This window comes from Linepithema humile, chromosome 1 (assembly GCF_040581485.1).
Source record: "Linepithema humile isolate Giens D197 chromosome 1, Lhum_UNIL_v1.0, whole genome shotgun sequence".
Classification (NCBI taxonomy): Eukaryota; Metazoa; Arthropoda; class Insecta; order Hymenoptera; family Formicidae; genus Linepithema; species Linepithema humile.
The window spans coordinates 45207947-45234528 of NC_090128.1; the positions used below are offsets into that span (position 1 = coordinate 45207947).

The window sequence follows — 26582 nt, forward strand, 5'->3', positions numbered from 1 at the left end:
AAATAACGTTAAATAAGATTTTTGTTCAAAGCACTAACAATTAAATAAGACATTAGTTTTATACAAAGTACATTAATATCAACAAGTTTTAATATTTTCTGTTATCTTTGCAAAGCTTAATATTTTTTTTATTCTAGGAAGAAGGATATAAAATATTGAACAAACAGATTTTATAACTTTTTTTCAAATTAGGAGCAAAATGGTACGAGATAAAGGTATGATAATAACAATATTAAAAATAAAAAATTTAGTCAGTTTTTAAAAAAAGAAATAAGAATGCTAACTGTAAAAAAATCTATTTACGATTGTTACACAATCGTTGCACTTTTTCAAAATTTCATAAATTTAACATCAGAGAGAAATAACATTTCTTTTCGGTCAAAGGAGCTGAGTACGTTATCTCACCATCCGTATCTTTTATTTTTGCACAATTATCGTGCAAAATCCACTCGATCTACATGGAAATGGCTTGAGTTATCTTCTATTAGAAATAATTTATTATGCTTAAACATAAATTACAATTTTTGTAAGTTAAACAATGCAATATTAAAAAATTATGATACTTACTAAGCATAATAACATTATTATCTGAAAGAATGAAACATTTCGTTAGCGTGATTCTTGTAAATCACCGTTTTGTCAGCAGTAAAGTGCACTAGAATATTATAAGTCATAAATTATGTAGGATATTTATCCAAATTAACTTTTATTCTATTTAGATTCTATACATGCCAACAAACTTTATTTTTATTAATTATTTATTAATTTAAGTAAGTAACACATTTCGTCAATTATTGAATATTATTTATGTGAAGAAGTCAAATTATTGTGATATGTTTTTGAACCATGCATTGAATGATCGTTATGACATACAATTAAGCTATACAAGATTGTTTACGATTTGTGCAACATAGATAAAGTATTAATAAACGAAAATGACTTCCTTGATACATAATTTCTATATTGCCAATTTGATACTCTTATAAATTTTTCTGTTGAAATATTACAATAGAAACGCGCCGCAACGTATAACAAGATAAACTCTCTTATTTGCTATCATAAAAGAATTTTTCTTTAATTAAATAATAATTCTTTCTAATTCATAATTATATGTCAATCCAGTAATATAGAAATCGTTTACTTCGATGGATTACAATTTTATATAACGTTTAGCAAAAGCGCGTATGATTTTCCCCACACCGACACACGAAATAATAAACATCATTGACTTTATGTACAGCAGCTTGGACGTATGTATCAAAGCAGTACATTTAGCAGTTGTCATACGAAACAGATAACCACGTTTTACAATTCACATTCTTGTCGTTTATAAGCCGCTTTCAACATAGGAGAAGAAACGAGGTAATAGTCACCGTACGTTTAATTCAGAATTATTTATCAGATAAAATACCAAATTTATATCAGTTAAATTAATTTCAACATACATTTTATAACATTTTCTATATCATAGCGACATTTATACTATGTGAATCTTTTTCATCTTGAAAAACATATTAAAGTAACATTTCCTTTATAATTCTTTTAAGATTATGAATAGACAATATAGAAATGTACATAAATTATTTATTTGTCAAGATAGAATAATATAATAAAATTTCTTTAAGCAAAATTCAAAGTACACAACTTTGTTTGATTGAATAAAATTTATAACTATACTTTTCAGAAGGATTGTTCTAATATTACACAACTTGGATATTTTAAAATGCATACAATATCCTACCCATTTCAATTTTGAATTGCATTAAATTGCATAGATTTTTACAATAATGCAAAATAAAGGTATCGTTCAGAAAAGATCAAGAAAATTAAAATCTGATAAAGTTTTGAAGAAAAAAGTAAAATCGAGGATTGGAAAAGAATCTTTGTACTATTCTTTGTATCATTCTTTGCATACACCTTTTCGGAATCTAGTGAATGTAACTTTACAAGAATGTAAGTTTAATTTTTTGCCGAAGGACTTCGGTACATTACATCATCTTCAAGAGGTTACGTTATCCAGAAATTATGTCGTGAATACTACTCAATCTGCATGGGAATGGTTAGAGCAAGCTCCTATGAGATGTAATTTAAAATCATTGGAAATAACATATTATGACGTAAGTTGCACTATCTTACTCAGATATTATGATATTAAATATTATTTAAAAAAAAAGTTACTTCACATTTCCATCATTTATCGTTATATTAATGAATTATTTTATTATTTACAGCTATTTCAATTACCTTTACAAATCACATGTTTAAAAAATCTCACAACATTATATATGACAAGAATGAGAATCAGTTCTTTACCAAAGGAGTTTGGTAATTTACCTCTTGTGGATCTTGATCTATCGTATAATAATCTTAGAAAATCTGAACAATTCTCATGGGAATGGTCAATGCAAGCTCCCATTAGACATACTTTAAGATATCTCAACTTAAGTCATAATTATGTAAGTTGTAATATCGAATTACTAAAATATCATGATATTAACTAACAAAAATGATATTATTTCTTAAAAAATTTTCTTAAAAATAAAACATTTAAATTACAATTACTTTTTATTGACAATACATAAAAAGTCATCCATTATATTATAATAAATTAACTTTATTTATGCATGCAGAAAATTTTATATCAAAAATTACTATGTACGGTAGTAACCATGGACCATGAAGCTGTGGACCGAAAATTTTTTCCATGTTTTACATGTAAAAAACATAGTAAAAATTTTTATAATTCTTTCATAGTCCGCGGCTACTACCGTACATGGTAATTTTTTATATACAATTTTCTCCGTGTAGATCACTACATGACAAATTAATTGTATGGAAAACTTAATTTTTATGCAAAAATAAGATCAAGTTCATACCAAAAGAGTTAGGTACTTTGCCTCATCTTATGTGTCTTAATCTCTCTTCTAATCACCTTGGGAAATCTGATTGCAATACGTGGGAATGGCTAGAGCAAACTGCAATCAGAATTAGATTGTGTGATTTAAATCTGTCGGACAATCTGGTAAGACTTGCACTATTTATTTGTCAAAACATCATAAAAAGAACCAAAATTATTATAAAAAAATAAAAAGGTTTATATTTATTATCTACTAATAAATTATAAAATTATTAATTATTTCTAGTTAATGGAATTACCGCCACAAATTGGAAAACTAAATACTTTATTTTTTTTAAATCTCAAATGCAATAAGTTAAAATATTTACCACAAAGTCTCGCAAATCTAAAAAATTTAACATTTCTTGATTTGTCCGACAATGATTTATTATATTTACCAGGAAGTATAGCACAGTCATGGGCGTTTATAAATGTTAATGGGAATCCATTTAATTTAGATGACGATAGTTATGATAATTCGACTACGAATTTGGAAGTGCCAAGTCTTCTGGATTGTTCAGCTGAAATTTTCCTGAAATATAGGTTTGTTGCTATTATTTCGATGTTTTTAATTATATTTAACCTGACTCTTTAAAAATACTGTGTAAGTCAAAATTATTTCAATATTTTTAATAATCTTGACGATTATATAGATTAAATTACACAAACGGATTACCACAAGAATTAGTCAAATATTTGGATAATAAAAGATATTGCTTCTTTTGTGTAACTCCATGTTTTCGTTATTATGGAAAGCGCTTTATAAATTATCTTAAGTATAAGAAAATACTGAATCCTAAGTTTATCCCGGTTCTATCACTACATATTGAGAAAGCAAAGTTTGAATGTTACGCTTGTTCATCAGAATGTGCTAAAAGATTAAAGTTTGATTAGTTTATTCGACTTAAAATTTACAAAATGTAATCTATATAAAAATATCTGATATAGCCGATATCAAAACTTTTGAATTTTATATAATTATTGATGAGTATACACATAATTTATCGATATTAGTCGATATTATTATTTTTGTATATAAAATTTGAAACACAAAATTATATATATATTTAGTGATAGGATTCCACAAATAGATTCTTACTTGCAAATTTTTAAGCAAACCACGATTGACTGAAAATAAAAAATATTAAAACATTTTGCAGACTGTTTTAATTGAGAATTTTGGCAAATTTTAAAAGCTTTAAAGCCTTGAATGTGTATATATGCATGTATATTGTATATATATATATATATTGTATACATACATGTGCCTGTGTATATGTATATATATGTGTTAAATTATGTAAAATATTTCACACATTCATATTATTCAAGGCGTTGAAGACATTAAGACTTGCAAAATTTTTAAGATTTTCAAGATTTTTTTATCATAACAGTCTTACAAAATGTATTGAAGTTTTTTGATTTCTTTAACTCAAAATATTTTTTGCACGATTTTTATACTTTACCACTAAGTTTATGTATTTTTTTTTTTATAAAATGCATGTTAAGTAGATACAAAGTATTAATACGTTTAATCGACATATTCTTAAGGCTTAATATTAAGTGCAATATTTTTCATAAAAATACATATAATATGCAACGATTTGTGACATTAAGAATATATTTCTTAGAAAACTGAGTAATGGTTTTGTTATTTTAATTTTTGTATTTTAACAAAGTCAGGTGTGCTAATGGAAAAATTTAATAAATTTTTTTTTGCATATATATATGTTTACATATCATTTATTTACGTTTACAAATTTTTTATTATGTCTCTCTCTCTCTCTCTCTCTTTCTCTCTCTCTCTCTCTCTCCCCCTCTCTCTCTTGTTCTCTCTTTTTTTTGTCTTTTCTTATTGTAACATATTTTTATAGAAAAAAATTTTTTATAAAAGCTAATTTTAAGTATTATTTAAAAGAAGCATATATTGAAACAGATTATTGCAAATCGCATAATTAATGTTGTTTTTTTTATCAAGTTTTTTTTACAAATGTTAGACACAAGAAATTAAAAATATCATTATATTCCATGCTTTAGAAATAAAAAATATGGCATATATCATAAACGTTTTTTATAAAAACAGTATACAAAATGGTATTAATTTTTTACATAGATATTTTGATATAAATATAGATAATATGGAGCACAATATACATAATATATATTTATATATACAGGGTGTCTGGCAATAATCGCCCCACCGGTCATATACAGGTAGAGGAGGTCAAATCGAGTAGAAAAGTCCTTTACCATTTTTTAATTTTTATAATAAGTACTGAGTAATTAACGAAAAAAGATCGGCGAATCCGCGCGAGTAAAGCGCGCGCGGTGAGAAGGACGTCCCACTGCTACGCGATCACTAGGACACAAGGATCTAGTGTTACGCGCCGCTCGTATGTTGCCATTGTCATTTGTAGAGCGCTCCTCCCAACGCTTCATCGCGCGCCTAGTGATCGCGTAGCAGTGGGACGTCCTTCTCACCGCGCGCGCTTTACTCGCGCGGATTCGCTGTATATATATCCACCCTGTATATATATATAGTAATAAGATTTCAACTTTCTTACTTTCAAATTTTTAAGCATTCAAGAATGACTGAAAATAAGAAAATCTTAAAACATCTTGTAAGACTGTTTTAATTGAGAATTTTGAAAAATTATGAAAGCTTTAAGGTCTTTGCACATATACTTGTGTGTGTGTGTGTGTGTGTGTGTGTGCGCGCGTGTGTGTGTGTGTGTGTGTGTGTGTGTGTGTGTTTATGTATATGTACTATTTTATGCATAATATTTGATACATTCTTGACATTCGAGACTTTCAAGAAATCAAAACTTTAAAAACTTTTAAGATTTTCAAGATTTTTCAATCCTAACAGTCTTACAAAATGTATTGAGACTTTTTAATTTTCAGTCTTTAACTCAAGATATCTTAGAATGATTTGAATTCTATTACTATATATATTAATATATTCTTTATAGTATCAAACAACGTGTACACATTTAGTTTTTTTGTTGCAAAAATATGTAATACAATTTTGGCACTTTAGTAATTAATTTTTTAATGTGTTTTATCTATATTTTATTGGTCATAATTAAGACTGTGTAACTTTTTGAAAAATAAAATAAGAACATTTTTTCTGTAACGCTAATAATATATATAATTATGTTCCACTTTGTATAATTTTGAATACTCAAAATACTCAATAATTAAATTTTGTTTTATCATCTTTGCACATTTTTTGTACTTTACAATTCAGTTGTTTACAACATACATGATTAATGAAAATAAAATCTTAAAGCTTAATTGACATATCTGTAAGACTTAATATTAATTGTAACATTTTTGATGAAATAAAAAGACAAGATACAAAATGTTTTGTGACATTGAGAATATATTTATTAGAAAACAAAATAATTCTGGTATTTTAATTTTAGCATTTCAACAAAATCAACTGTGCCAATTAAAAAATTAGTAAATTTTCTTTATTCTTCGAATATAATTATACTTCTTAAGCACATAACATTAATATTTACAGCTTTTTTTATTATGTTTTTCTTTCTTTCTCTCTCTCTTTCTCTTTGCTCTCTTTTTTCTTTTCTTATTGTAATATATTTTTATAGTAGATGGAAATATTTTTTTGTGATTTTTGATACGTTTAACAATTGGATTAATTAAAAAATGCTTAACAGATGTAAAATTATTATTATCGAATGGAGTGCAAAAAGTCTAACAGGTGTAGCATTGTTCATTATCACTTAATAAAATTAGTTTAATAAAATTTTGAAATTAAAATTTTTCTTGATACAATCGTATATTGTTGTGTCAACATTATCACGCGAAAACATTTTACTGTACATTTGAGATTGACAACAAAACAGTATTAAAACTATCCCGTTGAACAGATGAATGTGTTTTGTGTTAATTTAATAGAAGTTTATTGGCAATAAAAATCTACATTTTTTTATAAATACGGACGACGGACGAAAGTGGGTAATATGTGTATTTAAAATAACGTGAAATGAGATTTTTGTTCAATGCACCGTTACACATCCTAAACCGAGAACTCCAGAAATCTGCAACATATGATTCGAACAGGTTACTAGGCTTAACAATGGATCAATGCTGGGAAAGTCGCTTTACTCTGTGTATAAGCTCCTGTTTGAAAGTTCCTTTTTAGTTCTGAGATAAAGAATTACATTTATTAGAGAAGGAATTGTGTGTAATTTTTTTTAAGGAAATGGAATGCGAGGTTCTTATTAAAAAGGAAATATTGAACTCATTTAGGTAAAACAAAATATTTAATTCTAGATTAATTGACATAAAAATAAAGACATAATTTTTCCTTCTATAATGATTAAAGCTGAATAGAAAATACAAAATAAAAAAGATGTTTTTGTATTCGTATTAAAATCATAGTTTATGATTAATTTTTTCTTCTACAATGTTCGAAAAACATTAATGAACATGTTTTGGTTATAATAATTTTTCTAATTTATTAATTAGATGTTAATGCTACAATATAGAAATAGTTTACTTCGATGGATTTCAACTTTATTTAGCGTTTGACAAATCGCATATGATTTCGGCCACATCGTCACACGAAATAATAAACATCATTGACCGTATGTACAAGTTTGACATAGGTAACAGAGCAGTACATTTAGTAGCTGTCACATGAAACAGATGTAATCATATTTTATATTAACTAGTAAAAAGGTTGTTAACAGTAACAATTCACATTCTTATCGTTTACAAGCCGCTTCCAACGTAGGAGAAGAAACGAGATATTCGCCGTACGTTTAATTCAGAACTATTTTTATCGGATAATATAAAATACCAAGTTTATATGAGTTAAATTAATTTTGTATATATTTTATAACATTTTCTACATACATACATAGCGATATTTATACTTTGCAGATATTTCTCATCATGAAAAAACATATTGAAGTAACATTACTTTTATAATTTTTTTGAGATTATGAATAGACACAGTAGAAATGTACAGAAATTATTCATTTGTCAAGAACAGCTGGTTGAAGTTTGGAACGTTTCCTGAAGCGATTTTTGAAAAATAATTTGTCGCTCTTCTCCTTTTGCATAGAGAAAGTTCTGAGGTCCTCACATGACATACATAAGAGACCAATCCGATACATGCATCGGAAGACACCCTTATACCCGAAAAACCACCCCTAAAATTACTTAAACGATTCTCGCCAAGCTAAAAATGATTTGTCGCTCTTTTCCTTCTGCACGGAGAAAGTTCCGAGGCCCTCACACGACATGCAAAAGAGATCAATTCGATATATGCGTCGAAAAACACCCTTATATCCGAATAACCACCCCAAAAATCACTTAAACGATTCTCGCCAAGCTAAAAATGATTTGTCGCTCTTTTCCTTCTGCACGGAGAAAGTTCCGAGGCCCTCACATGACATACATAAGAAACCAATCCGATACATGCGTCGGAAGACACCCTTATACCCGAAAAACCACCACCAAAATCACTTAAACAATTTTAGCCAAGCTAAGAATGATTTGTCGCTTTTTCCCTTCTGCACGGAGAAAGTTTCGAGAAAGTTCCTGTCGATGATGCTACTGTTTTTAGATATTAATAATTTTTAAATAAATATAATAGAAGGGGCATCCAGAGCCGTCGCAGGATGTTAGTGCTCCATTTAAGGGTCTGAGTAGTTTAGTGGTCAGAACATTCGCCCGGCAAGCGGAAGACCCGGGTTCAATTCCCGGCTTAGCCACTCGCGTCCTGATATTTTTTCTCTCTTCCTTTCTCTCCAATAATTCCTATATGTAAGTAAATGTTTCTCGATATGAGAACAATATACTTATAATTTCGTACACATTCGTACACATCTCGATGTGAGATCGGTGTACAATTTAACTGTCTCTGATAGATTAATTTATTAAAATAATTCTTTAAGAAATTAAATTATAAATGGAGCACTAACATCCTGCGACGGCTCTGGATGCCTCTTCTATTATATTTGTTGAATTTATAGAGCATTTACATTATATGTGTTTAATAATTTTTACTTTTTTTAAGCAGAACATGAACTATTAAAGATGAGAGTATTGTCATATTTTACTAGCAGAAAAACACTAATTAATACGTTTGTAAAGCTCAACAATAATAATTTACGGTTCTAAATATTTAACAGCTTCATATATATGCTCATCTTAATACTTTCCCGACAAATTAAAAATTTTGTAAAGTCAAAATCAGATTCAACAGCTCAAAAACTACAAAAAAACATACCGTTTTTACTTGCCGCTCCGGGGGCCAAAATCGGTCGACTTTATCCATCCTCCCTTAACTTTAGTTAGGTACTTTATCTCATCTTCCGTATCTTGAGTTCTTGTACAATTATCGTGGAAAATCCACTCAATCTACATGGAAATGGCTCATGCTATCTTCCATTAGAAATAATTTATTATGCTTAAACATAAATCACAATTTTGTAAGTTAAATAATGCAATATTAAAAAATTATAATATTTACTAAGTATAATAATACTATTATCTAAAAAAATAAAACATTTTGTCACCGTGATAGTTGCGAATCACCGTTTTCTCAGCAGAAAAGTGCATTGGAATATTATAATCCATAAATTATGTGAGATATTTGGCAAATTAGCTTTTATTCTATTTAGATTCTATGTCTATACATGTCAACGTACTTTATTTGTATTAATCATTTACTAATTTAAGTAAATAACACATTTCGTCAATTATTGAATATTATTTATGTGAAGAAGTCAAATTATTGTAATATGTTTTCGAACCATGCATTGAATGATCAACGTTATGACATACAATTAAGCTATACAAGCCTGTTTACAATTTGCGCAACATAGATAAAGTATTAATATACGAAAATGACTTTTTTGATACATCATCTTTATATTGTCAGCTTGATACTCTTACAAATTTTTCTGTTAAAATTTCAAAATAGAAATGCACCGCAATGCATAACAAGATAAACTCGCTATCATAAAAAAATTCGCTATTCATAAAAGAATGTTTCTTTAATTAAATAATAATTCTTTCTAATTCACTAATTATATGTCAATCCTGTAGTATAGAAATCGTTTACTTCGATGGATTACAATTTTATATAACGTTTGGCAACAGCGCGTATGATTTTCCGCACACCGACACACGAAATAATAAACATCATTGACTTATGTACAGCAGCTTGGACGTATGTATCAGAGCAGTACATTTAGCAGTTGTCATACGAAACAAATAACCACGTTTTACAATTCACATTCTTGTCGTTTATAAGCCGCTTTCAACATAGGAGAAGAAACGAGGTAATATTCACTGTATGTTTAATTCAGAATTATTTATCAGATAAAATATCAAATTTGTATGAGTTAAATTAATTTCAACATACATTTTATGACATCTTTTAAATCAAAGCGACATTTACACTTTGTAGATCTTTTTCGTCTTGAAAAGACATATTAAAGTAACATTTCTTTAATAATTTTTTTGAGATTATAAATAGAAACAGTAGAAATGTATAGAAATTATTTATTTGTCAAGAATAATAAAATTTCTTTAAGTAAAATTCAAAGTAACTTTATAACTTTGTTTGATCGAATAATATCTATAATTACACTTTTCAGAAGGATTGTTCTGGTATCACACAACACTTGATATTTTAAAATACATACAATATTCTACCCATTTCAATTTTGAATTGCATTAAATTGCATAGATTTTCACAATGATGCAAAATAAAGGTATCGTTCAGAAAAGATCAAGAAAATTAAAATGTGATAAAATTTTGAAGAAAAAAGTAAAATCGAGGATTGGAAAAAAATTTTTGTACTATTCTTTGTATCATTCTTTGACAATGCATACACCTTTTCGGAATCTAGTGAATGTAACTTTACATTTGTGTAACCATTTTCAAGGCTATGTTTTCAAAAGGTGAATTATCTAAATGATGATCTTCATTTTGCCGCAACAAAAATGTTTCGTCAGTACGTAATGGAGCATTTTTGTTTAAAAATAACATCCGACCATTTATCCATTCACCTTCTTCTTCACATTTATCACATCCATAATATCCGGTATGGCTTTTTATACATTTCATAAATGCTCTTGCCGGGGCGTCGCATATTACGGTATTTATCAAAATTTCATAATTTTTTCCTTCATAATTAAATCCTTCTTCTTCAATTTCAGTATATTCTTCAATAAAATTATCAATAATTTCATCAGGTTTTGCTGGTTTACAATATCCATGATAAACTCCAATGACAAAAGGTTCTTCTCTTCAATCTATGTGAACAATTTGTCCTAAAAGTGGCCAAAACTGTGCTTTGGAACTTTTTGCCAGTGGTAAACCGTCAATGCCTAAATTGATCCTGATTGGATTTTCAATATTAACAGATCTAGTGTGTTTCAAATGATCTTCCAATGCTCTTTTCAATCTGTGGTAATAATAAGTTCCAGAAGCAGTATTAATCATTGACTGCGTTCAGCAGACTCAACAGTTGTAGACTTTCCGTTGAATCTCGACTGTTGATTTGTTGGTTCTAAAAGTAAGAGCCAATCATGTTCGATTGCTACCAAGCGATTTGTTCTGCTGAACGCGCCCAATGATGTTGTTTGTGGTGTTTGCAACAACGTTCGAGCTTCAGTTGGAAGATCTTCATGTCCATAAACTTTGAGACCTTTTAGCAATTTAGTAATGGCTACATGAGTAATATTATTTTCAATACTCCAACTCCGTAGAAATTCTCGTAGTGTTGCTTCTTTTTGTGGATAACAATTCAAAACTTCATCGTTATGTTTATCATCTAAATCTGACTCCACGTCAGAATCTTCAGAATAAGAATCAATCCCAAAATCTTCAACATCTTGAGATACATCATTCTCCATCGAAATGTTACGAATCAATATTTTTGTGAGACTCTCCTTGAGGATTCTCATTCTCAATTTCTTTATTATTTGTTTCATTAATTGTAAACTTCTTGTCTATTTCTTGTCGTCGACGCCATTGTTGGGAACGACTCAAATGTTCATAGTTTTTCCTCTTCGGCATATCACAATATTTCTTAAAAGAGTATTTACAAAATTAAAATGTTTCATACCGTGTGTTTACAAAATAAAAATTTTTCCAAAATTAATTTTTCAACAAATCGTTAAAATTCTTCTCTCATAAAAAAAAAGTTTAAGTTAAAAAAGTTAAAGTTCTCTCATTAAATATAACAGTCTCTTGTTCATTCATCACAACTGTTTCAGATAGTAATGTCAGAAGCGAGAAAATACATAATAAAAATTATTTTTTATTATTGCTAAATATATTCAAGTAAAAATATTTTTTATTAAAACAATGTAATCAATAGAACTGAGTAATAAAAAAATCGAAAACTATTTTTTTGTTTTATAGAGGTTTGGCGATTTACGCGCGTCGCGATTACTTTGGACGCCTCGATACGAGTCGGGAATTAAAATAATGAGAGAGAGTAGTTGCAGATAATACCAATATATTATAAAACACGACCTTTGAATAGTCGGTACAGCAATGTATAAAAATCGTGCGGATTAGAAATGCGACTGTACACGGCGACCGTCTGTAGCGGACTCCTCGAGCATGTAACCGCTCTTCCTATCGTTCGCCTTAAAATTTCACCTTCGATAGGCTTCGAAAAGGTTCTATTCGTTTATTTCTTGTCTGTTACGTCCCGATGTTTGTCACTGTGCTTCTCGTCTACCGTCTCGTCTGTTATCTTTATTTATGTTTATTTGACCGTATTCGTATACGTGTTTCTCTGGTTAATATTTTCTCTTTTTGGGAAAGCATGTGACGATATAATCGCCACAGTACTCCCCCGCCAGTGCTATGCCGATAGCACGATATCGTTTGAACACTGCGCGTTTCTGTGATAGTTTTTCCGATGACAGACCGAGACGAATGCTACCACTTTTCCTTCGCCGTTACATGATACTTCGAAGCACATAAAACGAATAACTATTACATAATGATATGCTGTACTCTACATCCAAGAATTTCAATTTATTTATCGTTGTGCTAACGCCCGTCGTTCTCGGTCTGAAATTCGTCATTTTACATTTACCAAAAATAAAAAAAAACACAGAGTATATATACACATCTCCGGTACGCACCGAACTCGTTTCTTTCGTTTCGCGACTTATGTCCATGCTACCATGTATAAAATTTTATCGCAAACAACAGTCAAAAATTAAACAAAATCGCGACCCGTATATTTACTTCTTCTTCTTATACATATATATACGCGGCGATTCCTCACGACTCCGCGATCTACGTCCAGGTGAATCGGTGTTACAGTCCCGCCTGGAACCGACTCGGGAATCGGACCTTTCTTCCCGTTCGTGTCGTCCTTTCGCTCACTCGGGGCAGCGGCCTCGCGTCTTCTCGCGCGCCTCGCCGCTCGACCTCGGTGTCCTGGTCTCTCGCTGTTCGTCCGTCGACCGCACCCTCTCGGCTCCGTGTCGCCGACCCTGCTGAGCTGCTGTATTCTGCTTGTGGCTGTAACATGTAAGCAGGTTTAAGGCGGTCTATAGAGACCGTTTTTTCCTTGCCGTGCATGCGCACGACAAAGGTCTTTTCGCCGCGGCTGATGACTGCGTATGGTCCCTCGTACGGCGCCTGTAGCATCGTCCTCGGCCCGTCGTGTCGCACGAACACGTGCTCGGCCGTCGTCAGGTCTTTGTATACGAACGGTCGTCGTTCCCCGTGCCGGGTCCCATCCACAGGTCGCAGCTTCTCAAATTGCTCTCGCAGCTTTCCCACAAAATCGGCGGCGTCGTCCTCGTCCTCCGCCGGTCGCCGATTCAGGAACTGCCCCGGAATCCTCAACGTTTGGCCGTATATCATCTCGGCCGCGGTCGCTCGCAGGTCGTCCTTCCAGGCTGCTCGGATCCCGAGCAACACCGTCGGCAGCACCTCGGTCCAGCGGTCGTTCTGCTGGCATTTGATCGCTGCTTTTAGTTGTCGGTGAAATCGTTCGACCATCCCGTTCGCCTGCGGATGGTACGCCGTCGTCCTTAGGTGGCGCGCTCCCGTGAGCTCGCTCAACCGCCGGAAAAGCCTGGACTCGAATTGACGGCCCTGGTCCGTCGTGATCCGTAGAGGTGCTCAAATCTGCATATCCACCCTTCGTAGAAGGCTCTCGCAACCGTCTCTGCCTCCTGGTCTCGCAACGGGAACGCCTCCGGCCATCGTGTGAAGCGATCCACGCACGTCAGGCAATATCGTTTGCCCTCCGAGACTGGCATTAGGATGATATCCAGGTGAATATGCTCGAACCTGCTGGATGGCGCAGCAATTGTTCCGAGCGGTGCTGATACGTGTCGTGATATTTTCGATTGTTGGCAGGGCACACATGTTCGAGCCCAGACCCGGCAGTCGGCGTCCATAGACGGCCAAACGTAGCGCTGTGCCACGAGCTTGCCCGTCGCCTTTATACCCGGGTGCGCCAAATTGTGTATCAGGTCAAATGCGGCCCGGCGAAAAGGCCTTGTCAAAAACGGTCGTGGTATCGTTGTTGTCGTGTCGCAATAAATCTTCCTCCCGGTTCCGGGAATCTCTATCCTGTTGAGTTTCAGTCCGGACTCTCGCCGCAAGTATTTTCCGATCTCCTCGTCCTTCTCCTGCGATTCCGCCAACGCGGCGTAATCCAGGGGAGAGTTGAGCTCTTCTACCCTCGCTAGCGCGTCGGCCACGACGTTTTCTACGCCCGCCACGTGTCGAATGTCGGTGGTGAATTGTCCGATATAATCCAGGTAGCGGAATTGTCGCGGCGTGCTCTTCTCAGGCTTCTGGCGGAATGCGTAGATTATCGGTTTATGATCCGTGTATATTGCGAACGTGCGGGCTTCCACCATGTGCCGAAAGTTCTTCACCGCCAGGTAAACGGCTAACAGCTCTCGATCGAACGCGCTGTATTTCGTTTCGGTTGGGCTTAGCCTTTTCGAGAAAAACGCCAATGGTTCCCAGCCGTCACTGCCTCGTTGTTGTAAGGACGCGCCGATGCTTTGTTCGGACGCGTCGGTAAACAATGCGAGCTCCGCGTTTGCCCTGGGGTGTCTCAGAAGGGCGGCTTCGGCTAGATTTGTCTTTGATGCCTCGAATGCTTGCTGAGCCCGCGCCGTCCACGATATTGTCGCCTTTCCTTTGATATTTCCCTGCAGAAGGTCGCTCAGGGGCGTCAATATTTCGGCGGCCTTGGGCATGAACCTCCTATAGAAGTTTACCATGCCCAAGTATCTTCGGAGTTCTTTCGCCGTCCTCGGCGACTGCATCGCCAGTATCGCCTCCACTCGCGTCGGCAGCGGGCGAGTTCCTCCTTCGGAAACCTCGTATCCTAGGAATTCCACGCTGCTCTGGCCGAATTTGCACTTCGCGGGGTTGATGATAACCCCGTATTCTCGTAGACGCTCGAATAACATTCGCAGATGTTCGCGATGTTCTTCCTCCGAGGATGACGCGACGAGGATGTCGTCAATGTACGCGTAAGAGAAATCAAAATCGCGCAGAACTTCGTCTATGAAGCGCTGAAAGGTTTGCGCTGCGTTACGTAATCCGAACGACATGTACGGAAATTCGTACATGCCGAACGGCGTGGTTATCGCCGTCTTCGGCACGTCTTTCTCTGCCACCGGTATCTGGTGATACGCGCGTACTAAGTCTAATGTTGTAAAAATCGTCCTGCCGGCGAGAGCCTGCGCGAAATCTTGTATGTGTCGCACCGGGTAGCGATCCGGGATCGTTCGCGCATTTAATGCCCTGTAGTCGCCGCAGGGTCGCCATTCTTCTCCTCCCTTCGGCACCATGTGCAGAGGAGCCGACCAACTACTATTCGACGGTCGCGCGACCCCGGCTTCCACCATTTTTCGAAATTCTCGTTTTGCCGCCGCCAATCGGTCCGGAGCGAGTCTCCGCGGTCTGCACGCGACGGGTGGTCCCGGTGTCGTCTCTATGTAGTGCCGCGTGGCGTGGATCGCGCCTCCCGGACGCCCGTCTGGCCTCGCGATATCTGCGTACTGCTCCAGTAATCGGTGGTATTGAGTCTCTCCCGTAATTGTCTTTACGCTGGGTGCATCACACTGGATGCAACGTCCCCGCGCGGTTAGACTAGTCACTTGGTCAATGAGACGCGACCCGCGCAGGTCCACCAGGAGTCCGTAGTGTGCCAGAAAATCGGCGCCGATTATCGGTCTCGAGACGTCCGCGACCACGAACCGCCACGAAAACGCCCGTCGTAATCCGAAATTTAATTGTAAAGTCTCCATCCCGTAAGTAAAAATCGTTGTACCGTTGGCGGCCGAAAGTTCGTAGGTGGATCTCTGTCGTGGACCTCGAACCATCTTCCGAGGGTACACGCAGAGATCCGCACCCGTGTCAATTAAAAAAGTCACTTTAGAACTCGCGTCAGTCACGAACAGGCGTCGCGTTCCGTGGCCTGAGTCGCTCGCCGCCACTAGCGACCGGCCCCCGCGTTTCCCTGCTGCATCGAGCAGGGTGCTCTGCATTGTCTAGCGTCCGCCCCGAATTGCCAGTGGTACCAGCACATACCACTGGCCGGCGGATCGCGATCTCCCGATCGCGCGCGCGGGCGCGAACGCGAACGCGAACGCGGACGACGTCGGTCGTCATCGCGACCTCCCCGGTAGCGCTCGCTGCCGATCGCCTCGATGGATCTTCGAATTGCCGCCATCTGCTCCGCGATCCCCTGCTGCATTGTCAGCCGCATTTGCGCCAGGCGTACCTCGAATTTCGCCTCCAGAGACGCGGGATCACTTGCGTTCTGTCCCTGAGGCGTTACGGCCCTCGCTGCCTCCGCCACTTGGAACACCGGCGCCCGGGTCGCCTCGATTATCGCGTCCGCGATGTCCGCCAATTGTTCTGGCGTGTCCCCGGTTCGCGTCACTAAATGCGGCTGAATATACGCCGGCAGCCGACTCAGCCAGATCGTTCGTAAGATCTGGTCGCCCACGGCACTTCCGGCGAGGCCGCGCAGGTGCCGCAAGAACTGCGACGGCTTTCGATCTCCGATTTCTTCGTGCTCGAGGAGTCTACGTGTTTTGTGCTCCTGCGACAAGCTGAGCCGTTTGATCAGTTCCGATTTCAAAGTATCATACGCGCGTTCCGCGGGCGGATTCATGATAATATCGCGCACTTCGACTGTATAACGCGGCCCAATGGCCGTCAGCGCGTAACCGAATTTCGTCGCGTCGACCGTGATTCCGGCGGCTTGGAAACTCCGGTCGACGATACTGAACCAGAGTTCAGGGTCTGACGGCGTGAACTCTGGCATCCGCATGCCCACGCGGCTCACCTCAGGAGCGGGTAAAAAATACCCTGGCGGCTGCTCGTATCTCGCCGGTTGCACCCCGAGCAGATTCATCGGCATTCCCTGGAGTCGCGGCTGCTCCAGCGCTCGTGCTTCTGGCTCCGGCAGCGGAGCGCTCGTTTCTTCGTCTCGGGTCACCACCATGTCAAATCGTTTTTTTTCTCGCCACTGGTCACTCTCATTCTTCCGGGTCCGATCGAACAGATCGTCTCACCGGTCGTCACAATAAAAAGTAAAAAAAAATGTACTGCTCTCACACGAACAAAGAATCGCGAATTCCCGCTCGTTCGCGATCACGTCGGGGTCACCACTTTGGCGATTTACGCGCGTCGCGATTACTTTGGACGCCTCGATACGAGTCGGGAATTAAAATAATGAGAGAGAGTAGTTGCAGATAATACCAATATATTATAAAACACGACCTTTGAATAGTCGGTACAGCAATGTATAAAAATCGTGCGGATTAGAAATGCGACTGTACACGGCGACCGTCTGTAGCGGACTCCTCGAGCATGTAACCGCTCTTCCTATCGTTCGCCTTAAAATTTCACCTTCGATAGGCTTCGAAAAGGTTCTATTCGTTTATTTCTTGTCTGTTACGTCCCGATGTTTGTCACTGTGCTTCTCGTCTACCGTCTCGTCTGTTATCTTTATTTATGTTTATTTGACCGTATTCGTATACGTGTTTCTCTGGTTAATATTTTCTCTTTTTGGGAAAGCATGTGACGATATAATCGCCACAGAGGAATTAAATAATATTTTTTGGTATATACATGTACATATACGCAATAGTTTAAAGAGAAATTTTCTTTCAACTTTTCAAAAATATCAAAAATATCAAAAAATTGTGTTAAGATTGAATGGCCCGTTTTTTTGCGGTTGAGTGTATTTTTTTAATTTCATAGAAAGGACCAAAAATGACATACGGAACGGTTTCCAAGTACATGAAAAAAATTGAAGACATTTGTAAATAAGTGAATGAAACGCTATTTCGATGTAAAAAACGTTGTTGACCTGCCGGATCGTGACTCTGTGCAAAAAACAATGAAAAAGCAAGACGCAATGATTTTAAAAATGTTTCAAAAGAATCCCCGTTTATTATTGCATAGCGGACAAACGGCTTTGTGCAAAAAAGTGTCATGTGATACTACAAGAAGGTGTTTACAGGCTCATAGTGTGAAATTTCGTAGGACAGTGAAGAAACCGCTACTGTCTGCAAACTACGTCGAGAAAAGGCTTGCTTGGGCGAAAGAAAATTTGGACCGTGATTAGGACAATGTTATTTTTTCGGATGAAGCTTTTTTTTTGGCAAATTCTTCTATTAATCGTGCAAGTTTAAGCTCCGAGGGAAGAATATTTATACTGTTAAGCAGTTAGTTCGACAGATTAAATTTATATAGAAATATTTGTCTTAAAATTGTGTTATAACATTGGCAGAAAGTATACCTCGGAGATGCCAGGCAATTATTGATAATGGAGGTGATAGGACAATTTATTAATAAAGCGTCATAATCTATATCATGCCCAATCTGTGTTTTTCTTTTCAATTAAGTTAAATATTCAATTTCAATTCATTATCCCAAATCGTTTTCGAGTTTCTCTGTACACGCTTTTGTGAAACAGACTGCATATATAGATGTAATATTTATATATATAATATTTATTTTATAATATCCATGACAATAGAATTTTTTAAACTTTATACATATATAAATACCTTTGTTTCTCGATACTAAAATATTTTTTTCTTGTGATGAAAATGTAGAGCGCCTGAAGAACGACTGGAAAAGAAGATCCCAAAAACAGCTTTCATTTGTCATGACTGTTGGAGAGCAACGGTTGTTAGGAAGAGCGATTATATAGTGTGTCCAAAACGTATTTATCAAGACTGTGGTAACAGTCATTTGTTAAGAGCAGTTGGAACTTATATAATTATAACCATGTTGAATATCTTGTTTCTTAAGATGCCTGCAAAGTTTACTACATACATAAACAGACATAATATCGTGCAACAATAAATTATACTTTGTAATTTTTATAATTGATTACTAATTGATATTAATTACTAATTGATATTTAACAGATATATACACTATTAAACTTCACAGATTATAAATTTAAATAACAATGCAACTAACAGTTTAAAAATATAGTATTTTTAAATATTATTTCAAAGCACTTACATAAAAAACTGTGATCCATTAGTATTTCTACCACGGTTTGCCATTGATAATAAAAATGGCTTATTATGTTTCACGATATAATTTTTATCTACAAAAATTGCAATTTTTAAGTAGTAATCAAAGATAATATACTTTAATTGTATTCTTTGTAAATTCATACATTAAATCAAGTCTACGGTATTAAAATAATAAAATTATCTGCAAATGTTTCACCATAAATTGATTCGCCACTTGTTCCATTATCTATTGAAAAATCTCCACCTTGAATTAAAAAATCCTTCACAACTTTATGAAATACAATGCCTTTATAATGCAACGGTTTGTATGTTGTTTTTCCAGTCCTTTTTCTCTACTACACAAAGCGCAAAAATTTTCGTACGTTATAGGATAGATAACTGAGAAAAGCTCTAAGACTATTCAGACCATGGGCAATCCACCCACTTCGATGTCAAAGAATACTCTCATATTGACATTAGCCATGTTGTGTTGTACTATAACAACAAAATATGATTAAGGGGACTTTGATTTTTATAATATTTGTTAAATATATTCATAAAATTATACATATGTACACGTATACACACACACACACACACACACACACGCGCGCGCGCGCGCACACACCATATTCACAAATTTGATGTTATATCTTGTACAATACTAAAGCTGTGTAGTAAATTAAAATGTAAGCAATCAATGTAATGTAAAACTCCGAGCAGTCCTCGAGAGACAAAATGAACAAGGCTTACAATTTGCTATGCGGCTTTGGCATTGTACAAGATATAACCTCAAATTTGTGAATATGGTGTGTGTGTGTATGTGTGTGTAATTTTATGAATATTTAACAAATATTATAAAAATGAAATATAATTCTATAAAATGTCTTACAAAAGTTATGTTAAAAAAGAAAATTACTTTTGTTCTCTATCGAATACGCGTCCGCCTAGGATCGTGGTCGGCGGAAATAGAGACCGAACCATCGTGGCACCGTCGCGCGCCACCTCGAAATTGGAAATCGGAACCAGAATCGGAATCAAAATAAATGTTATGCCCGCATAATTTTAATAATTAGAGCAACACATCTATTGTATTATACGTATGATCTGTATTATATAACACTTAATTATATTTTGTTTACTAGAAATAATAATTTAAAGACATATTTTTAGATGTCTTTAAGATATAATAGATATCTTTTAGAAACGCCTTAAGAGGATGCTGAAGTGACGGGCGAACTCCGACGCGAAAGCGCCATCATTTCGATGGTACTAAAAATGAAATGACATTATCGGCGCAGCCTACGGACCTATGCCGCGTAGGTCCGTGTGTACGCATTTGTTTGTAGTGGTGACTCACTACACTGACGTGTGGTCTGTGTACGTGTGTCATCGGAAGTTTGTAAACAAACGATGCTTGCGCTTGTTTCCTCGACTGAAATTTCGTCGCAAAGCTGCAATATAATGTCCGAGAAAACATAAGCGTATACAAGGTGTCAAATAAATACAAACTAAATATGACAAAATAATAAATAAAAAATATACATATAATACTATATATATCATTGAAGAAAAATGTCATATACTTTTCTTACTTTTATCCTTATGTAGTAAATACTAAATAACTAATTAATCAATTAATTAATATATACATATACACATATATTCAATAAATATTTATCTTTATTTTGTATTTTATATGATAATGACTAAAATAATGAAAGTATATATTATTTCAGTTATATAAAATACAAAATAAAGATAACTATATTCAATATGTATATGTATGTATTCAATAATTAATTAACTTATTTATTTATTTTGTATTTATTACATAAGAATAAAAATAGGAAAAGCATATAACATATTTTTCCAATTAGATATATAGTATTATACATACATTTTTCAAATAAAATATTTTATCATATCTAACTTATATCTATTAGACACCTTGTATAAGTCTATTTTGTCTCGTATGTACATCATTCAGCCATACGATAGAATTTCAATTGCGAGAAAAAAGGTTAAATGACCTTATAAATTATCTGATAAAATATAAACAGACCACACGTGCAGTAAATTGCTAACTAAAATAAATACGTATTTCTTCAAATCTGTCAGCTGACGTTAGATCGCCTATGACAATATTTCTTAAAATCTGCCAGTTCACGAATAAATTGTCTTTAGCTCTCTTTTTTCTAAACTGTCAGCTGACGTTAGATCGCCTCTGACTATATTTATTAAAAATTGTCAGCTCACGATAGATCGCCTCTGACAATATTTCTTACAATTTGCCAGTTCACGAATAAATCGTCTTTAGCTCTCTTTTTTCTAAACTGTCAGCTGACGTTAGATCGTCTGTGACAATATTTATTTAAAATTGTCAGCTCACGATAGATCGCCTCTGACAATATTTCTTACAATTTGCCAGTTCACGAATAAATCGCCTTTAGCTCTCTTTCTTCTAAACTGTCAGCTGACGTTAGATCGCCTCTGACTATATTTATTTAAAATTGTCAGCTCACGAAAGATCGCCTCTGGCTTGTCTTATTCTATATTGCCAGTCCACGACAAAGCCGCCTCTGGCTTGAAGACAAGAATAAGAATTTTCTTCTAATGCCAGTCCACGAGAAAACCGCCTCTGGCTTGTCTTATTCTATATTGCCAGTCCACGAGAAAACCGCCTTTGGCTTGTCTTATTCTATATTGCCAGTCCACGAGGAAACCGCCTCTGGCTTGAAGACAAGAATAAGAATTTTCTAATGCCAGTCCACGAGAAAACCGCCTCTGGCTTGTCTTATTCTATATTGCCAGTCCACGAGAAAACCGCCTCTGGCTTGTCTTATTCTATATTGCCAGTCCACGAGGAAACCGCCTCTGGCTTGAAGACAAAAATAAGAATTTTCTAATGCCAGTCCACGAGAAAACCGCCTCTGGCTTGTCTTATTCTATATTGCCAGTCCACGAGAAAACCGCCTCTGGCTTGTCTTATTCTATATTGCCAGTCCACGAGGAAACCGCCTCTGGCTTGAAGACAAGAATAAGAGTTTTCTAATGCCAGTCCACGAGAAAACCGCCTCTGGCTTGTCTTATTATATATTGCCAGTCCACGAGGAAACCGCCTCTGGCTTGTCTTATTCTTTATTGTAAGATACTTTTATTACGTCATATGCTTTATGTATATATATATATATATAATGTATATTATATGCTCCACATTATCTATATTTATATCAAAATATTTTTCTAAGAAATTGACATCATTTTGTATACTCTTTTTACAATAAATGTATATGATATATGCCATATTTTTTATTTCTAAAGTATGAAATATAAAGATATTTTTATTTTTTTGTGTCTATTATTTGTAAAAAAATTTTGATAAAAGAAACAACATTAATTTTGCGACTTGCAATAATCTGTTTCATTATATGCTTCTTTTAAATACTTACACTTAGCCTTATTTTATGTGATTAACTTGGTATTTAAAATACGTATCAAAATCGAAAATGTATTTCTATTACAGTAGAAACGAAACATTCTTGTCTTACAACAGAGAGAAATGGCAAAATATAATATTGTCTAAAGTACAGTCCAATAAAAACTGTTAAAATTGAACATTTTATAAAACCACTGTGATTCATGAAAAATCAGAATTATTATTTCAAAAATATAGATATATTTCGACTGTGTGTTTTAAACTGCACTACACATTCAAAATTCACAGAATAAATTTATTTCTGCAAAGTTGTGTATAATGTCAGTGGAAAAGTGATTTATTTGTTATTACATATACATGATATTTTACCATTCCTTTCTGGTGTAAGACTACAATGTTTTTTTTCTACTGAACTAGAAATTAATTTTATATTTTGATGTGTATTTTAGATACCAAGGAAAACGCATAAAATAAGGCTAGTTGTAAGTATTTAAAAGAAGTATATATTGAAACAGATAATTGCAAGTCACAAAATTAATGTTTTTTTTATCAAGATTTTTTTACAAATGATACATACAAGAAACTAAAAATACCTTTATATTTCATGCTTTATAAATAAGTTATATGACATATACATTTATTATAAAAATATATACAATATACAAAATGATATTAACTTTTTACATAGATACTTTGATGTGAATATACATAATATGGAGCACATAATATACATAATATATACACATAAAGCACATGAATAAAAGTATTTTGTAGAAATTAGAATATGAATGTATGTAATTAAATAATATAAATGTTTGCAAAAATGTTGCAAAATTTATGTATAATACATACACTTTTTTATCCTTCAGAGTGCCTTCAACCCATTTTTTTCAGCCGGGTTTCGTAGCACATAACACAAACACACACACACGCACAACTAACACACACATAACTAACCTAAAAGATTCTGTATATGACAGATAGCACTGAGAACTGTATAGCGCCTCTATCCCAAAATCTCGGAACTAATCTATAGCTCTTTTTTACCTTATTCTTTCTATATTGCACCATGCTTTACATAAATCTGGAAAAGGGTGGCGTTTTGAAAATAAGTCTCTAAGCTCTATTTTTTTGGTTTTCCATTATTGTTTCATACGCTCTTCTTCGGCACATGGTCTTGTTTTGCAGATTGAAGCAGTATAATTTTGATATAAAAGATATAGGGCGGTATTCATAGTCCGTTCTTATATTCAAGATCGTCTTAAGAACGAACTTATATTCGCTCTCTTCGTCAGACACAATCTATGTGTGACGAAGAGAGCGAATATAAGTCCGTGCTTAAGACGATTTTAAATATAAGAACGGACTATGAATACCGCCCATAATTCTTTGAGGTGACATTGTCGGTAAATTTTCAAAAATTTTTTTTATTTTTTGGTTTAAATTTGACCAACTGCCGAAAGATTAGCATATGTACTTTATTTACACCAAAGAATTTGTAATTCTATTAAAGCAATAAAAAACGCCACCCTTTTTAGAAAATTGAAGTTTCGGTCGGTAACAATATGACTTCAGCATCCTCTTAAAGACATATTTTAAGAGAAATCATTTAGATATCTTTAATATGTCTATTAAAAATATATTAAAGATATCTTTTAAGAGATCTTTTAGATGTCTATAGATATCTTTTAGATATTCTATAAAGATATCTTCAACAAAACTTTTTTAGACATCTTTTAAATAACTTCTAGATATCTTTTAGAAATATCTTGAAGACATCTTGAATAAAATATCTTTTCGATGTCTACAAGATTTCGATGTTTACTGGGAAATACCTGTTTTATAATGTTAAATTCATGACTCACAAGATGCCAAGATGTTTTTTAAATATATATTCATAAGTAATGTATATTTATCTCAAATAGCACAGTGAATTTGTTAAGTATTCTTCAAGTTTGATTCTTTTCTATGTAATTCTTTTCATTGTAATTCTTTAGAAATTCATAAAAGAATACTATAAGAATGATTCAGGAACTCAAATAGCACATGTTCTTTTCAGAAACGTTTCACAAATGTTTCTTTAAAACGTTTCATAATGGTTCTTAAAAGCGTTTCTCATTGGTCAATCTGAATGGGTAAAATGTCAATCTGAGGGTGCGGTCGAGTTAGGCCGGTTCTACAATAAGTTGCAAATACTCCGTCGCCAGTCGCGAATGCTCCGTCTTACTAAAAATAACTAGAAATAGCGCTTTCCAATTAGTAGTTGCCATCCTTCGCGACCGGTGACGGGGCATTTGCAACTTATTGTAGAACCAGCTTTTCTGCTACAAATGCTTTGAAGCGTTTCGACTGCGGTCAATTTAGCACTTCGAAACATTTCAATGATATAAATGACGTCACTGAAACGTCATAAATATTCTCTACCATTTCGCTTCCAATGCTGCAGCCGGAGAGGTAGTACGACTGAAGCGTTTTTTGAATTTTCGTAAATTGCGGGAAATTGTGTCGACTGTCGACTAAACAACATACATGTGTAACTTCGAAGTTGCACAAAATGCACAGTTGAAGGAGATTACATTAAAAACCGAATTTGTTTTCCACGCTTTGGCGCACCGCAAAGAACAGATAAAGATTTTAAAAATAAAACTGATGAATCATATCATAAAGACGGCATTACATGCAATCTATTGGAAATACCAAATTTTGGCCCCGTTACGAATGTACCCGAAGATTACATGCATCTAGTTTGTTTGGGAGTTACTCGTAAATCGTTAAACTTATGGTTATATGGTGACTTAAAATATCGTCTTCGACTTCTTATACAGCAGCAAATATCAGCACGCTTAGAAAACGAGTTGTTACCATGCCTTCCAATTGAATTTGGACGAAAACCAAAGTCGCTAAGATATGCTAGAATGTGGAAAGCTACGGAATATCGCCAATTCTTGTTGTACACGGGCCCTATAGCTTTAAAATCAAAGTTGCGATCTGATCTGTATAATCATTTTGTATCTTTGCACGTGGCTGTAAGAATAATGTGCTGTGAAAAATTACACTCTCTTTTACCATATACACAACAGCTGCTAGAACATTATGTTTCTTCTTTCGCAAAATTGTATGGAAATCACAATGTCTCGCACAATGTCCACGGGCTCGTACACCTTGTCGAGGATGTCGAAAAGTTTGGTCCTTTAGATGGTTTTAGCGCATATAAATTTGAAAATTATATGCAGACATTGAAAAGATTTGTAAGAAAACCCAATCAGCCCTTACAGCAAATTGTACGACGAATAGCTGAAATGGAAAACAACACAGTTATCATTAAGGCTTCGGTGGAAACTGAATTCAAAGTTGATCTCAAATCAAAGCATAACACTGGACCTCTTATTGCACATTGTAGTGACCCCCAATACAAATGTATAAGACGTGGAAATGTGACGCTAAAGGCAGGCAACAATGCAAATTGCTGCTGTGGTTTAAGTTGTGGGAAAATTGTTCTTATAGAAAACATAGCATATTGTTTGCAACTAAAGAGTTTCGTAATTATAGGACGAGAATTTCTTCATTGAGATGACGTTTATAAACAACCTTGCAACTCTTCATTAATTGGAATATATACAGTACATACTCTATCAGAATTACAAATATGGTCTTTACAAAAAGTTGTCATGAAATATGTCAAAATTACACTTGCAAAAAACA

The 26582-nt window shown here is 34.7% G+C and overlaps 1 protein-coding gene and 1 long non-coding RNA gene across 7 annotated transcripts; one reads left to right on the forward strand and one right to left on the reverse strand.

Annotated features, from left to right (window-relative positions):
• The first annotated feature begins 1066 nt into the window (after positions 1-1066).
• LOC105672048 (leucine-rich repeat-containing protein 1-like) lies at positions 1067-4621 on the forward strand. Of its 5 annotated transcripts, XM_067358938.1 has the most exons (7): positions 1071-1362; positions 1685-1800; positions 1977-2117; positions 2232-2456; positions 2864-3022; positions 3144-3439; positions 3550-4621. In XM_067358938.1, exons 3-7 carry the CDS (start codon positions 2076-2078, stop codon positions 3788-3790), a joined length of 963 nt encoding a protein of 320 aa, XP_067215039.1. In that variant the 5' UTR covers positions 1071-1362; positions 1685-1800; positions 1977-2075; the 3' UTR covers positions 3791-4621. The 5 variants fall into 5 exon arrangements, 3 of the variants coding, with proteins under 3 accessions (XP_067215035.1, XP_067215030.1, XP_067215039.1); XR_010891185.1 differs by having other exon boundaries at positions 1067-1362; positions 1685-2117; positions 2809-3022; XM_067358934.1 differs by having other exon boundaries at positions 1070-1374; positions 1685-2117.
• Positions 4622-10880: 6259 nt separating this feature from the next.
• LOC137001067 (uncharacterized) lies at positions 10881-21754 on the reverse strand. Of its 2 annotated transcripts, none has more exons than XR_010891212.1 (4): positions 20334-21754; positions 19446-19936; positions 18980-19230; positions 10881-11978 (listed from the first exon to the last, which is right to left on the reverse strand). It is a non-coding gene; the product is annotated as an uncharacterized lncRNA (long non-coding RNA). The 2 variants fall into 2 exon arrangements; XR_010891211.1 differs by having other exon boundaries at positions 20361-21745.
• Positions 21755-26582: the final 4828 nt, after the last annotated feature.

Excerpts from the sequence above, each read along its gene's own strand:
- LOC105672048 (XM_067358934.1), top strand. The coding sequence starts at position 1,788 with ATGCAAAATAAAGGTATCGTTCAGAAAAGATCAAGAAAATTAAAATCT. Across the intron at positions 2,457-2,863 it reads TCAACTTAAGTCATAATTAT|ATCAAGTTCATACCAAAAGA; the intron begins GTAAGTTGTAAT and ends TGCAAAAATAAG. Across the intron at positions 3,023-3,143 it reads TAAATCTGTCGGACAATCTG|TTAATGGAATTACCGCCACA; the intron begins GTAAGACTTGCA and ends AATTATTTCTAG.